Below are 16,764 nucleotides of genomic sequence, written 5' to 3' on the forward strand. Positions count from 1 at the left end.
GGGTGTGGATTGATAAAGTAAAACATTGGTTTCTGTGTAAAATCTGGAAGTATTAGAACATGGTACTTGATGCTATGAGTGTGTTTTTGAGCCAGAATTAATCTTCTATTTACAGTTATAACTGTTAAGAATCGGTTTCTCATAAGATGTTAAGGTGTACCAATATATCAAAGGATGGCAGGCTCATTGTTCATTTTTGGAGCAGGTACTGAGCTAAAGATGACTCATAACATCTTATCCAAAAGTGATTTATTTGCACAAATGTACCTCATTCTGCCTTGCATTTCCAGCAATGATTTTAAAATAACAATTTCATACTTTTGAATCTAATAGGCAATATCTGTTATATTCTGTGTAGAATCTTAAAACTACTGTCCTGCTGTATTGGCTTGCAATTACCATGCTATGCTGGAAACTTAGTAGTGAAACACCTTTTATATCTCCAACTCTTCCTTGTTTTAAGACTCTAAACCATTTTCTGGTAGGTTATAAAATAGATACAGACATCTTGTTTTTCCTCCATAGGTCTTAGTTCCTACCACAGTGTCCATGGTTGGAAAGCACTTGGGAGCCAGAAAAGAGCACCCGGGCCTAAAGAATAAAGAAAATGATGAAAACAGCGGTCCCACTACCACTGTCTTTGTGGGCAACATTTCTGAGAAGGCATCAGATATGCTTATAAGACAGCTCCTAGCTGTAAGTGTAGTGATTGGTTTGTTAGACTTCGTCCTCAGCTGGTGTGTAATGTAAATATTCTGTCATCACTGTAAATGTGGTGGGATTAATTCACAAGCGGTGAAGTTGTAATGGTGCAGTAATGACATGTTCATTAGACTTGTGTTTAAAGCAAACAATCAGTTTGACCAGAATCGCTTTCTTTTAGCTAGTTCCAAATAGGAATACAGAAGAGTTTTAGCAAAATTAACCCTTACTGTTTTGATTCTTTCTCAGAATGGTACATTTGCTTATGTATTGTGTGAGCAACCGTTAAATTTATTAAATGATAACATTCTTTTCTTAATTTTGTCTTCAAGAAGTGTGGCTTGGTTTTGAGTTGGAAGAGAGTGCAAGGAGCATCTGGAAAACTTCAAGGTAAGTGTTGCTTTTTAGCATCCTGTTCAGATTGATTGATTTTATTTTGATTATCAGGCAGCTTTTAAAGTATATACTGACAAATTAATATAACTCTAATATTTTGCATTTAAATTGAGTTGCTTATGACAATTTTTCCTGTTAAATCTTTACAAAAAAGGAACAAGGTCAAAATCTTAAATTTTGTAATTCTTTCAGAATAATGCAATGAAATGTTTTTGTAAATTTGCAGAGTAAATATTTTCCCTTTTATGATGCATATTTCTGAAATATTTTTAAAAAGTTTGAGAACCTATTAGTTCTAAGTTCCCAATATGTAACTTACTTAATGATCTGTAAGGGAAAAGCTGTTAAATATTTACCTGAAGACATGGTTTTTTTGCTTTTTCATCTTGATCATCTACCTCCAGCTTTCGGGTTTTGTGAGTACAAAGAACCAGAATCCACTCTACGAGCACTGAGACTACTACACGACCTCCAGATTGGAGAGAAGAAGCTGCTAGTTAAAGTAGATGCCAAGACAAAAGCTCAGCTAGATGAATGGAAAGCAAAGAAAAGGGCTTCCAATGGGGTAGGTATGCGACGTGTGACCTGCACTATGTAATGAGGGGCGGAACAGGGTTATCTAGTAGTTAAATAGGTCTGGAAGCCAGGGCTCTTAGTTTCTATTCCCGTCTCGGCTCTTAACTCACTCCATGACTTTGGCTAGACTGTGGCTCCTAAATCCCATTTTAAAGTTTGTGGGACTTGGGAGCCTAATTTACTTAAGCATTTTTGAGAATTTTACCCTTAGGGCTTGTCTGCACATAAATTTGCATATTTAACCAATGCAAACAACTGTTTGTCAGTTTAGCTTGCCTTTGTACATTTACAAATTTACATTTACAATTATAAGCTAGGCTTAAATTGATTTAAGGGTGTCTCCATGCAAAGTTGCACTAAATTTGTTCAAAATCACAGCTTTAAATTGATGCGTCACTGTATATCAGCCAGGCCTGAAACTGATTCTCAGTTTATATCCATTCTAAAGAGGAGTAATACATATTATACTGTACCTTACCTGTTCTGAAACTTAATGTTTAATTAAAGATTTGAATGTTGTTTAAAAAGTGACCTATAGAAATGTTTGTTACAAAATTTATGAGCCGACTGAGGGAGCTGAATTAAGTTTCTCTTACAGCTGAATTAAGTTTCTCTTCACAATTGTTTAAAACTCATGCAAGACCAAGAAGTAGATTTATTTCTGTGCTGTTATAAGGCTGTGAACAGATCACAAGCAGATGTAACATTAAGCATGTGGGGTGTTTCCCCCCCCCCCCATCTTTGACTTGACGGAACACCTGTTGGGGATCAAACCAGGGTCACTGTCCATCTAACTCATTCTGAATTTTCTAGTTTAATTATTTAATTGTCTTTCTGGGGTAGTTTGGTGTGCTGCATTTACTGGGCCAATTCATCACTGGTGTAACTTGCTTGAAACTAGTAGTTATACCAAAGATTAATGCAGCCCATTTTTTGCTAATGCTTTTCTTTAGCAAGGGTAATACAGCGTGTTCATTCATTTAAAATACCTGCACTTTTTCTCTAATTGCCCCAAGCAAAGGCATGTACCAATGGATGCTCGCTCCTTGAAGCAACAACTGTTCATAGTTCTAGCTGGCCAAAGTAGATTTTTCAGTTTCATTTTATAGATAATGAACACAAAAAGGTTGGTAAACTTTTGCAGTCAGCGTTTTGTAGTAGCTCAGAAAGCTACACAGAATATGCAGGAAATATGAATACTTTTTGTCCAGTCAGACCCACAGCATAAATATGACCTCAGGTTTTTAACATAATTTGACTGTCTGTCTAGCATATGGGGGTCACAAGACTATTGCTCAGAACAACAAAGTGCTAACCATGTGAAATCCATATGGCACAAGTACTCTAGTTGCTAACCTAGATTAAGGGAGGAAAGTTTGACTCGAGCACTCACTCCTGTCAAAGCTTTCCTTTTCCCCTCTGGCAGCTGCTGTAATTTCTATGCTTTACGGCTGGGATTGTAAGTAACCTTAAGACTGTAGTGCAGCTGTAGGACATGAACAGGAAGGATTGTGCTTTCTGTGAATTTTTGTGGGGTTTTTTGTGTAGGAAGGCAGAGATGGTCAGTTGTGACATTGTGAAGCTTTCTGATGAAAATAAATTTAATCACTAATATATAGTGAAAATTCCTAATTCTTTTTAGGATATATTCTTTTAGTAACCTGTTGATCGCCATGTAGAAAAGCTCTGCACCCTGATTTCATATAGTTTTGACTGGCATCTTTCTAATGATCTAGACAAATTAGACCCTGGTATGTTCTCATTATTGGTGGTTGAAGGAAATGTGAATTGCTGAGGAATATTGATGTAAGAAGTTATGAAATACAACCTCCACTGAAACACGAGTATGAGTTATTGTAAATGCATTACAAGTTTATCAAAGTGCTTGCAGTTCTTTTTATTAACCCCTTCATGTCTTCCATGGCATGCAAGGGCCACTGTCAGATCAGAAAGTTGCAGTGCTCTTCTCAGAACTCATTTTCTTGATTTTTTTTTTTGTATTAATGTACATTGCAACACTTAATTTCTAATATGAGGGAGATAAACCAATCAACACTTTAATCTAATTAGCTCCTCTTCATGATCACCTCTTCTCCCTGGACCTCTTCAGCTCCATTCCCTGTCACTGCTTTCTAGCTCTTCTCAGTCTACTCCTCCTTGACCTGGCAGCCCCTTCAGCTCCAAGTGAACCCTTCTTTCCCCCTCATTCTTAGCTGCTGCTCCATCAGACCCTTCCCTCCCTCCCGCTATCCCTCTTTTACCCACCACCTATCGCTTGATGGGACACCCAGCTGGATTCTCAGGTGAGATTCCATTTTTTTACAAAATGGGGGAGAGGGGCCAGTAAATGGGCAAGATATTCTTTATCCAAAGTATTCATAAATTTCTATATAACATTGGTGCAAGGAGATTTTTCCCAGAGTTTCCCTTAGTCCTGCTTCCCCACTGGGAGAAGAGAAAAAAGTGTTGATAAATATATGATCAACAATAAGGAAACTTCTTGTATGGTAGGGATATTTTCTTTCTAGAAATGTTGCTTTAAAATAGCTCTTTCCCCATAGCTCACTGCTTTAAAGTTAATTAGAAAAGGAAAACATTTTTATTGTATGATAGTCTCATGGGCTTCCAAAAAAAAAAAAAAGGTTAGAGGCGGGCTACTGAAGTGGCCCACAGTTCCTGAGAGAGAGAAATCAGAAGCTATGGTAGATCAACATTAGGGCCACAGCTGTTTATACTCCATTTGCTCCCTCTGTCTCTTCCTTGATCTGTCAGTCTTATCACAATCCTACTGTTGCAGTCTACAGCCGTTCCACTTGTAAAACCCTGGAATGCGGTCCCTCTCTGGCACTGCTGGTGTGAGGAGGTCTGAGCAATAGGATGCAGTTGAGAGCTGCTCTTAAACTTTGGTAAACACGGTGGAGGCACTAGCAGGATTATAAAAAATGAACATTTGGGACAAAATTCTTCCTCTCACGTGAGTGGGATTTAGTGTGACAGTTTGCTGATTTCTCTAAATTTGCCACTTTCCCTAGAACTCCAGACCAGAGTCTACAAATGATGATGATGAAGCACTGGATGAGGAAACAAAGAGAAGAGATCAGTTAATTAAAGGGGCCATTGAAGTATTAATACGAGAATATTCCAGCGAGCTCAATGCCCCTTCCCAGGAATCTGACTCTCACCCCAGGAAGAAGAAAAAGGAAAAGAAGGAGGACGTATGTGTTTTGATTTTGGACAAAACAGATTTTTCTTCAACTCACCTTTATATAATGGGCAAACCCTGTGCAAATACTTTAACCAAAACTTCTGATGAGAAAACAAATCGACAAGCGTTGATGTCAGCAGCAGTTTCATGTATTAAATTGAAATCTAGTCAGTTTTAGATGCCATCCCCTCTGGATGGCTTAGGGGGTCTGAGCACCTAGACTTCCTGGAACTACAGGTTTGAATCCTGGCAGGTTTGACTCAGCCTTTCATCCCTCTGAGGTAGATACGTTGAATTAGTGCAGTTTATTGCGTGTCTATAGGTCTTTCAGATGAGACCTTAAAAAAACAAGGTCCTGCCTTTTCTGTGTTAACAGCTAAAGATCCCAGAACACTTTGTAAGCGTAGTGGTTTGCTCTGGTGTCCTTTGCCAAAAATTCCTCTTCTCCCCACTGTTCGATAGCATGCCATGAGTCAGCTGATTGTTGCTACTTTACACCCCAGAGATGGGTGCATTTCAGTGGTGGTATATGTGTATAGTTTTGAAACGCTTTGGGATCCTCCAGGGATGAAAGGCATGTTATAATTTTATTATTTTTACTATAATTTACTATTATAAAAATGTTTTAGTGTGGCTGTTTGACCAGCTGGCTTTCCTATGCTTTGTGACACAAGAAAAATCTAGTGTTTGGCAGAAGTGTTCTGATGCAAACCTCCTTCATGGGTGATCCTGTCAGTGTACTAAAATAAACTCTGGAGAAGAGGGGAAAACCAAGAATTTACAATTAGCAAACTAAGACTTTCCTTTTGCAATTGAGTCTCTAACCATGTGAAAATGGGCTCTTGACACCTCTCAACCTCCACCCAATGTTGCAAGAAATCAGAATCTAGTTGGACTGAGATTTTTACCTGCTTAAATCTACTGTATAATTCCCATTCCAAGGCAGTAATGCAGCTTCAGCTGCTGATGGGGTGTGAAAGAGCAGTGCAAGAAGCAACACCTCTCCCTCTGGGAGTATATCATCCCCACATCATTCTTAGTCTAAAATAACCGGAGGTATAGGAGTCCTGAGTTGAGAATTTAGATTTCCTTCCTCACCCTTTCTTTGGGGCAAAACTTTTTGGATGAGAATCTAAGAATGAAGTCATTGTCTAATGCGGTGGGCTGTATTTTATGCAAACAAAAAAGACTGTAAAATGTTTATTGTGCTCTGGCTATTTATGGTCATGGATAATGACAGATGACTATACTATCACATTGCCATGCCACCATAATCTTGCAAAAACTGAGTGCTAAGTGTACTTTTTGGAACTCTGCTATTTCTGCATGATCTAGTTTTAGACCAGTCTGAGCTAGCAGAGCAGATTAATATGTTCTTTCAAAGACACGGCAGCTGTTGGGTTGAAATTGCACTTTGTCTTCTCTCCCTGATGGGTAGGAAAACAAGAATCTTGGAACATCTTTGGCCTGTGGGGGTGCAGGAGGGAGCAGGGAGATGATCCAAGTTTATCACTCCTTTGACTTTTAAGGAGGGGGAAGAGAAGAATCTGTGGGTGGCGGGAAAGGAAGATGGGGGCAGGTGCCATATGAAAAAAAACTGCTTGTTCTGGGGCTTCTGTCCCCCTGAAGGGGATGGGAAGAAAACTGCTGCGGATAGCAGCTGAGTCCTTCACTAGTTCCACTGGATGAAGGAATGATGGATGATGTGGGGGAGATGAGGGTGTGTGGGAGGAGTGGCGAGTGAGTGGAATCTGTTTTTGAATTTCAAGCATGGGGGAACCTCGCTAATTCGCACTAACTACCAGGAGATCCATTACAGATGACTAAATTTTGCGAATTAGCGAGTAAATGAAGCAAGATTTATGCACCACAATGTATTGATCACTTATTTTGACAAGTGTAGTTTAGTCTTCTTGATGATGAAATTATTATAGTGTACTAATGTCCTGAAGTACGCTTTGTAATTCTGTGATGTCTTACTAATATGAGACCTCACTATAACATCTGTTAAATCTTTGCTGAGAAAAAGATCAGTGAAGGGAGAATTAGCGAGGTTCTTCTGTAATTTTGTTGAGTCAAAAAAATAAGATCACAGCAATACAATATTGCTTATAGTTCAAACATACAAAACATTGTTTTTCAGAGTAGTGTGCAATCTATTTTTAAAAAAAAAAATCTCCGTGGATTTTTCCGCAGATTTTCCGCAGATTTCCAGTGGCCCCACTGATACCTTATCCACTCATCACCAAGGTTCGTTTACATTGTAGGCTTTGACAATGACTATGTTTACTGCTAGTTGCCAGATTTGTGACTCTTGTCCATCTGATTTTTCACTCATTAACATCAGACTGTCAGGTTTGGTACTGCAGAAGGGGTATATTTATCTCTTACAAGACTGGTACAAAACTTCTAACCTTAAAAACTTTTCTCTTGTTCTTCTGTGTATGTACAGATGGCTCTTAATGCTTTTCCTCCTGTCCCCCTTGTTTTTTAGGAGGATATAAATGCTATAGAAATGGAGGAAGACAAAAGAGACCTGATATCAAGAGAGATCAGTAAATTCAGAGACACACACAAGGTAGTATTCTTGTTTTTGCACTTGATACAAAATTAGGCTTTTACAGAATCCCAAAAAAACCCACTTTTATAAAATTTCCAATACATTACAATATCACTTAAAATACTGTTTATAATGAGGTGTAATATATATATATATATATATGGAGAGAGAGAGAGATATTTAAAAGCCAGCAAAAGACACATACCACGTTAAGTTGTCCTTGGCATTTGTAAGACTTTTTGGTGCTATTGATTGCTTTGCAGTCTTCTCACTTTATCATGAATAGACACAACTTAAGTTTCTACACATACATTAAGTTAGATATATTTATAACTAAAGACTAAACAGGCTGCAATGTAAGACATACACTTGAGTGTGTTTCTGTAGACAGTTATAACGTAATCCAAGGAAACTTTTTATGGAGAGCTGAAACTTTAATTTTAAATTTAAGACTTTTTTATTTTAATAGTTCTAAGTTGAGTGGGGGAAAATTAAAAATAGGTCAGTGGTTACCAGAATTACCAAAATTTAGATGCATGGAAGAATTGTAAATTCCCATAAAGCTAATCTATTCATTGACCCCCACCATTATGATAGAGATCATATGGTGACTAATGCAAGATGAAACTCTCAGCTTGGAAAGTAACATGGAATAGGATGTAAGTATGAGCTTCTGTTTTTTATTATATTTATGGATGCCCCCTCAGAAAAATATGCAAAGGGGTAACTGGCTTGGAAATGTTGTGCACAGCAAATCCCACTTCAGGGTTCCAACCTACAGAAGTTTCTGTTAATGTCAGTGCATTTATGAATGTTTCTGGTTTGGAAGGTGGTACTAATGGATAGTGAAATGCAAACTGTGCATGTAATATATTTCAATGTTTAGCTTATAAGGCGGTATTAATTTTCCCCAGCAAGAGTGGAGGTGGTCCATGACCCACTGAAGTATTAACCAGTGTTCACAATTTGAGCAAACACTTTTCTGAATACCTGAAGTTGACATTGATGAAAAGGTTGAAGGTGCAGTAAGGTGAAGTGTACCCCCTGTTATTCAGCTTTACCTTGTGCAGTTGTTGGGCGGTACTTTTTCACACAACTTTATCAACATAAAGCAAAAAGAACACTGCTGGCAATGTAAATACTGCATTTTCCTCTCCACTCAATTTAGGAATGAAAGCCTAAAGAAAAGAATTCCAGAAGAGATCTTCTGGTGAATTTCAGTAATTAAATACGAAACTGGTCAATGGTGAGACATAGCAGAGTTGTGTTTAATTCCAGGCCCTATCAAGTCACTAGTACAAAATATAAACAAATCACGTGGTTTAAAAAAATTAAAATATGCTTCACTGTTTCAGAAGCTGTCAGGCATTTTACTGCCTTTGATCTATTTTATTGGGGGGATATTTTGGATTTCTTAACTTTTAAAATCACTTTAATTATAAGTGGCCATTGCATATATTGGGTGGAATGATTTAAAAGGGCTGTTGAATCCATAGCAGCTGGCTAATGAGCACAGTGAACCTTTGCATGTTTTTAGTATGAGTTTATAAAACAATAACCACAGACTGTCAGGGTATCAGCCTTGCAGGGGGCGTCCATTTACAGCACGGACGAGTCTGAAGAGAGCTCAAGGTAAGATTTATGATTCTTCTACCTGCCCTTTTCTGTTCATTACTTCAGTGTATCTGATGCTTTTTCCATCCCATTATCCCTTCAGACTCTCTTGTTTACACTGGTAGCAGTTGGTTAAATGCAGTTTTGATATGAACTAGATAGACCAGTTCATTTTTTTTAATTGGATTTTTTAAGGAACCAAATTTATAAAATAGGTCATAAGAGACCAAAACTCGTACAGAGAAAAGATGTCTCTGAGACAATTTTTTGCTATGAACAAAGTATTTGAGGGGAAATCCAGGAATTCAGGCAAAGAAATTTCTATTGGAACATCTAAAATAATCTGTAAGTATCAACTATTTCAGTATATAAACTTTTCTTTAAAAGTATATGAAATTGAGGTAAGTTTGATTTTGAAAGTTGACATAGCATAATCTAACATCTTACTGTATTAGTTTGTTACATTTTAAGACATCTATAAAAGAATTTCACTTAGTTTCTAAGTTTTCACCCCTCTATTTGGTAGAATTTAAGTTTTGTTTTTTTCATAGTATCAGTTTCCTACCATTTTTTTAATCCCTTTTTCCTTTTGTGATTTCAATGTATCCAACACTAGCATGCTTGTATTTTACTATCAATACAGTGTGGTATGGTGGCTGGATATATTGATCTCTTGTGAATTAGCTTTATTTCTGTAACCCTTTGTCAGTTCTCTGGTCCATGGGCACATGACAGAAGAATATTTACCAGGTAAGATTGCTTTTTAAAGTTGTCTTAAATGCATTGTTTAAAGAAAGAAAAAAAGAAAAGAAAATGCACATTTTATTGTTTCGGTTTTTAATTTCTTTTCAGTGGTGGTAAACGTGGAGCCAAAGGGGATAAAACCTGTTTTTTCTGCTCAGTATGTGTAAAAACCATGTGGGGTTCTGGCATCTGTCAGGCTGACAATCTTGGTCTGTCTTTGTTGTTTGGTATTTTTGTGAACCGTGTACTTGCTCTTCCTCCCAGAAACATAGCTTATAGGCAAAGTTAATCCAGTGTTGGCGATCCATGTCCTAGCACAGCATCTGTAAGTTAACACACAACAATTGCTTCCAAGGATGGATTTATCTATCATTCTATTGATGTATTTTCTATTGTCTTATAGGAGTTCTGGTTATAGATACTGTTTTTAAATGGAAACGTTGCAACTGTATACAATTTTAGTAAAACAGTAGCAGATAACCCTTTAGTTTCTATATTTCAAATGAGTGATTTCCAACCTTTTTTAATCTTTCCATTATGTAGGGATGAAAGTTGAGGATTCCGTTCGGCAGAATTCACTTTTTACCAGTGAAGAGTTAGAGCTCTTTAGGAAGGGCAAAGTGGGAGGGGTCCAGCTCCCTGCTCGCTGTTGAGGCATGTGCACCAGTGTGCAAATGGATGAATTTCTTTACCCCAAATTTTCAGATAGGGTTGACATGGTCTGCTGAGACCATGGGGAAACAACTCTGTCCCAATGGGCATCAACTGAATCCTGTTTGTCCAGCTGAGCAGAATGAATTTTGTTAGCTAAAAGTTCATTTTGTTTGTACCCAAGTGGTTCATTGCACCTGTGGAGTCTGTGGCTCTGCTGTGAACCATGATTGGGAGTGCACGGTGTATGTGCACCCAGTCATTATACAACAATCCAAGGCCAGCCCTACCCTGCCATCCAAGGTTGGAGATTGCTGGTCTGTGTAGATCTATGCTTTTGCACGAAATCTAGTCTTGTGATTGTTGCATTTTGATTTCATACTTATGAGTTCCAAACAAACTATTTAATACATTAAATGTTAAATCACTGGCGGTTTTGGTACGTCCATTACCAGCCTTACATGTTGCGCCGGGATTATCAGATTCCTGCAATTATGGAATTAACTGTGAAAGTTCTCTTGTTGGTTTTTAGAAACTGGAGGAGGAAAAAGGCAAAAAAGAGAAAGAGAGACAGGAAATTGAAAAAGAACGGAGAGAAAGAGAGAGGGAACGGGAGCGTGAACGAGAGAGGAGGGAGCGCGAAAGAGAGAGGGAACGGGAGCGTGAACGAGAGAAGGAGAAAGAACGGGAGCGTGAACGAGAGCGGGATAGGGATCGTGACCGGACTAAAGACCGAGACAGAGACCGGGATCGAGACCGTGACAGAGACCGTGAAAGGAGCTCAGACCGCAACAAGGATCGAAGCAGATCAAGGTAAATAAAAGTTTGAGTTGCTGAAATAGAACTCTAGTTACGCAAGTGAATATAGTTCAATATATTGTTGGGTTTTTTCACTTAGAAAAAAGACAGCTCTCAATCCTAGGTTAAAAAAAAGGTCCATGTAGAATAGGAAATATGATTTTAAAAAACTTTTATTTTGTACATCAAAAGCACACAAAGCATGTGACCGTTCTCACAAAAGGTGAAGCCTTATTGCTCAACCTGTCATCCTAGCTAATTGGCAGTATGAAAAGAGCTAAACTGCAAGGAAGCTAGTGGCTAAACATGGTGATGCAAAGTCTGTATGCAGGTTGTGAGCCAAATGGGAAGAGGGGAGAGTGTTTGTTTCAAGGAGGTGTACATATATTAGCCTTGACACTCAGTGTCTGCACCTTAAATTTAAGGGACTGACTAAATGCTTTTGAGGCCCCTGTCTTGTGAAGGTAGAGCCAGATAGAGGTATTACGGAGTGTCAGAATTTGAATGCTTATGGGGCAGTAGAGGGTTAAAAATAATGTGAAAGATAATAAATGTGAATATTTCTCAGTAGGTGGTAACATACCCTTAAAATTCATTTAAGATTGAAGCTTTGTATACAAGGCTTTTCAGGCCAGCAGTAAACTTATTTTTTATGTCCTATATAAAAAATAGAGCGGGGCAGTATTCATACCTAAGGCAGTTGTCCAGTCTGACTTTTGGGGGGGAGGGGTTATGGAAAGATGATCTTTCATACCTTGCACAACTATCTGGCTTTCTTATTGTCTTCTGCTTTTGTGGTGGGTAGGGAGAAAGAAAAGAAGAATCCTTATAGGGCTGGGTGAGGCAGCTGGATGTGAGTCTTTCATACAGACTGGGTTTGAGGGTTATTTTTTTCATAACTGGTTGCATTACACCCACTATATCCCCACCAAAGATCCCTTTATGCCTCTTCAGACAGAGCATCTGCCCTCCGTCCTGAGGTGTTCCTTTTCTCTCCCTGTAATAATCCTGCAGCAAGGTGATACCCTCTCTTAAGAGGATAAGGGAAAGTTTCATATATAAATATAAATAAATAAATAAATAAAAAGAAACCAACTTCTGCTCAGCAAGACCTGCTCTCCCTGTCACCAAGATTAACCTGACATACCTCTGTTCCTGGTAGCCTGAAGAATGAGGGACTGAGCTTGCAGTTCAAACTGAGATTTCTGCAAGTAGCACAAACCTTAAGAGTTATTTAAACTGTAAAACGATGGCCTGGAAAATAAAGGGGACTAATAGCTTTGGGACATGTATGTGGAAAACTACTAGAGAACATTGACCCTTGAATACTAGCTACTGCCATATATGCTTAGTGATTCCCAGTGTTTATGGTTGGGCTGACTAAGTAATAGGTTTGTAATAGGTTTAAAAAAAACAGCAAAAATTAAATACAGATTTACATAATCAACACCATCACTTTAATCATTTTGTACAATAACAAGAGGAATAACTCCAGAGAAGACAGGGTGGATAAAAATAAATGATTTAAAAAAAAAATAAAAATTTAAAATAGGTTTTTTCCTCAAAAAGCATTTTATCAAAAACATCCGATCTAAAGATATCTTTGAGCTATAACGTATCTTACTTAAAACTATCTCATCATGGAATAGGGATTATAAATACTAATTCTATAGTATGAGACAATATATTCATGTAATGTTTAAGAAAAGTTTTGTAAATGAGTTCCAATAGTTCATGGATTAGGGACCCAATTTTATAGGGTTGCAGGGGCTTCCGTATAGATTTAGGTTAATCTTTCTATCTACCAGATGGAACTCAGTGCTCAGTCTAGAGGATACCATCAGAGATGTTTAGTTTTGCAGTTCTCAAACTGTGGATTCGTGTCTCCAGAGATAGCATGCTTGTTAACACCAAAAATGATTTTAAATAAATAACTAATATATAGAGGTGAGAAATAACAGACCTCAACCCAGTTGTCCCTCTGAATATTTGTGTACACAGAATCAATCCCTTACCTCTCTCTAAAAGTGCAAAGTTTCAGATGTTCAATGAATAGTCGATTGTTGGGGGCAGAATAGATCTGGACAAGGAGAAGAGGTCTGGAGATAAATGTGAGAAGGGAGGGACAGGCAGTAGAAACAAAAGTGAAACTGTCTGAATAGTATATTCCAGAAGTCTTGAGGTCTTTCTGAGTGTGTCCTTCATTGATTTGAGATCTACCGTATCATTCTCTCACGAGAAGGGAAAACCTATAATGGCAGCAGGCAGTAGATGAGACCCAGTTTGGGTCTCCCCTATCTCTGAGTTGTGAAGAATATGTATTAAGGTTATAACAACCAACAAGAATGCACTTTTATGTAGAAATCCATGATTAAATCGAGTCTTCCTGACTAGTGATTTAAATCATATCCACCCTGAGAGAAGGTATCAATACTGTATTATGTGTTTGAAATTATATCCAATACTTGTTTGTTCTTGTTTGGTAGAGGAGATAAGCTATCTGGTTGTGTGCTTAACTATATTGGTCCTTGTCCTTAGAGAGAAAAGCAGAGACAGAGAACGTGAACGAGAGCGGGAAAGGGAGAGAGAACGAGAGCGGGAAAGGGAGAGAGAACGAGAGCGGGAAAGGGAGAGAGAACGGGAGCGTGAGCGAGAAAAGGACAAGAAAAGGGACCGAGAAGAAGATGAAGAGGACGCCTATGAACGGCGAAAGCTGGAAAGGAAACTGCGTGAGAAGGAAGCTGCTTATCAAGAGGTAGTTTTGTAGTCGATTTGCTCTTCAAACCTTTCAAGTTACCTTGGAAAGTCACTTCTGATGTCAGTGACTTTTTAATCGTGTGTTTCTTGGTGGTTGTCTTACTGCACAACAGTCCGCTTTTTTCCCAACCCCATATCTTACCCTTTGGCACTGGATGACACTATTCAGAACACAATGTTCTACAAAATTAAATCCGTCTGGAGGGGAATTTCTGGCCCATTTCTTCCAAGGGCTTAAACTAGAAGTAGCGAATTTGTATATCTTGACCTAATTATTTCTAAGTGTGTAGAAACTGGTTTTGTTTTTTAGTTATTTTTAATGCTCATGAGATTGGAGAGTATTTCATATACTTTTATTGCAGCGTCTTAAAAACTGGGAGATCAGAGAACGGAAGAAAACTAGAGAATATGAAAAAGAATCTGAGAGGGAAGAAGAAAGACGAAGGGAAATGGTAAGATTTGCTATTTGCAATTGGATTTAATTTTTTTTCCTGTGTCTGAATTAGAACTGAGGCAGATTCTGTAATTTTCGTCACATAAAGGGCTACTGTGAAATATACTGTAATTTTATTGTCCTACTTACATCAACAGAACACATGGATTTTTGTATACAATAGCTTAAAGCTAACTAGCCACATAATTGTGATAGTTGGCTTTTGAAACCTAAAGCAGAAGCGTTAGGTGAGAGATCCTGGAAAAATAAAGCTTGTTTGCCTTGGTCTAGCAGAAGCAAAACAGGGAGAGAGGCAGGCAGCTGCAAAATACTCTAGTTGTCTTACAGAGAATTGCACCTTCAGTATGAAATGTTACAACTGTGACCAACATACCTGTCAAGTTTTCAGTGTAAACGTAGTCTGTTTTCTGACGTATAGGACATTGGTCAGATCTAGTCTGCTGGATGTACTCCTGTGGTATGCTTGGCATGTTCAGATTCTGTAGAATGAGGGTTTTGGGGTTTTTTTGGTTTGGGGTTTTTTTGGTTTGTTAAGATTCTGTTCCTCTGTCACGTTTTGGCTCGTGGATGAGCTCAATGCTGCAGCATATTGCAAAGGAGTATTTATAGCTAAAATTATTCATTAGAATTATTTATGTTGATTAGACTTTTGGTTTTTTTAAAATCTAAATTTCAAGACTAAATGGAACTGATAGTGCCCATTTAAACTGACACTTTCAAATCCATTAAACTGACTTTTAACGAGGTTATTTGAAGAACCCTATTGTGGTTTTCTTATTTAGGACACAAGAATATTGACCATATGAAAAAGCTTCAAGATGTTAGATAATGAGAACTTCAGTGCTTGCCAGTGAGGGACATTTATCCTACCAGTCAGAGATGGACAAACATTAGTGAGTTGTCACACACTTATATGGGAGGAGGGGGGTGATGCCACTCCAAAAGCTCTCCATCTGCTGGCAGGGAGAATCAGTATTTAGTAGTTTAAACAGGGATAGAATGAAACTGGATATATTTTATCTGAGAGGAAGGAGTAGAAAACCTTTACAGTAATGTTGATGTCTCTACTTGCTACAGGCAAAAGAAGCCAAACGGCTAAAAGAATTTTTAGAAGATTATGATGATGACCGAGATGATCCAAAATATTACAGGTATGTTTGAGTAAGCAACCAAGCGGTATAATCCAATCCTCGTTATCTAGTTGTTTAATAAAATTGTCATAGTTACTGGTAGAAAATAAGAGGCATGAGTGTACAGGGAACTTGGCACTCAAATACTCTGGAGATAGGGATCATAAGAACCTAGATTACCTCATGGAGTCCATACATTAAAAATGAGGGAACTAGGTAACACTTACTGATTCATGGAGCATCTCTCCTTCCCATTCCTTTAACAGGGACGAAGGTATTGCATTAAAGTGAGGCAGAACATGAGATCAAAGTAGTCCCAAAACTGGGAAAGGAAGGGAAGAGTGGACCTTTATATAAACTTATTTCTCTGCTCTTTATGCTAGGGCTGTGAATTACATTCAGAAAAATTTTAAGTCTGGGTGGTGAGGATCCTTCTTATGGGAATACCCAAAAAACTTAACTGATGAATTAAAATGGGGAGGAGTTCTTATCAAGTACAGGTTCACTAAGGTCTATAGAACACTTACTATTCTTTTCCTAGCTTTATAAGTGATCCCACTCTAACTATAATTTTTTCATTCAGGATTTCAGAAAGAGCACTTGTCTCTCAGCATGTCTCATTATCTGCTGAGCATGATGATGCTGATTCTTTGGAGTGTGTATAGAATGGGAATTGACATTTTAGCATCTCCCATCATGAGAAAAGAGGGTTCAAGGTGCACTTATACATCTTGTGGTTTTACTTAATGGAAAAATGAATGCAAGCTGTTGTGTCTTAGATGGCTTTCATTAGATCTTAACTTTTAAACACAAAGTTTGTATCTTCTTCAGGGGTAGTGCTCTTCAAAAGAGATTGCGAGATAGGGAAAAAGAAATGGAAGGAGATGAACGAGATAGGAAGAGGGAGAAAGAAGAGTTGGAAGAAATCAGGCAGCGCCTTCTGGCAGAAGGACATCCGGATCCAGATGCAGAACTCCAGAGGGTAAGCAGCAACTGGTCTGACAAAGGAAAATGCATAGATATCTTTATAGTATTAGGCAAAGTTAAATGTTTGAGTACATATTTAATAAATTAGAGGTTTATAGCTGATCTGGTGGTAATATATGCTTTGTTCGTCCAAATGTAGATATGGAAAGCTTTTTTGGTTTCCAGTCTTTATGTAAGTATCATAAAATTG

The 16,764-nt window shown here is 38.0% G+C and overlaps 1 protein-coding gene across 2 annotated transcripts in view; it reads left to right on the plus strand.

Annotated features, from left to right (window-relative positions):
* The window catches only part of RBM25 (RNA binding motif protein 25), a 40,175-nt gene that overhangs the window by 15,729 nt on the left and 7,682 nt on the right, over positions 1-16,764 (plus strand). The window contains exons 4-14 of one of the 2 annotated variants that reach the window (XM_084629900.1): positions 526-696; positions 1,035-1,092; positions 1,503-1,663; positions 4,707-4,889; positions 7,076-7,129; positions 7,374-7,457; positions 10,981-11,261; positions 13,785-14,001; positions 14,366-14,455; positions 15,535-15,608; positions 16,419-16,569. In XM_084629900.1, coding sequence (XP_084486026.1) covers positions 526-696; positions 1,035-1,092; positions 1,503-1,663; positions 4,707-4,889; positions 7,076-7,129; positions 7,374-7,457; positions 10,981-11,261; positions 13,785-14,001; positions 14,366-14,455; positions 15,535-15,608; positions 16,419-16,569 — 1,524 coding nt within the window. The remainder of the gene's footprint in view (positions 1-525; positions 697-1,034; positions 1,093-1,502; positions 1,664-4,706; positions 4,890-7,075; positions 7,130-7,373; positions 7,458-10,980; positions 11,262-13,784; positions 14,002-14,365; positions 14,456-15,534; positions 15,609-16,418; positions 16,570-16,764) is intronic. The other variant, XM_084629901.1, reaches the window with a different exon arrangement.

The sequence above is a fragment of the Lepidochelys olivacea genome, assembly GCF_965140295.1.
Source record: "Lepidochelys olivacea isolate rLepOli2 genome assembly, chromosome: 6".
NCBI classification, from domain to species: Eukaryota; Metazoa; Chordata; order Testudines; family Cheloniidae; genus Lepidochelys; species Lepidochelys olivacea.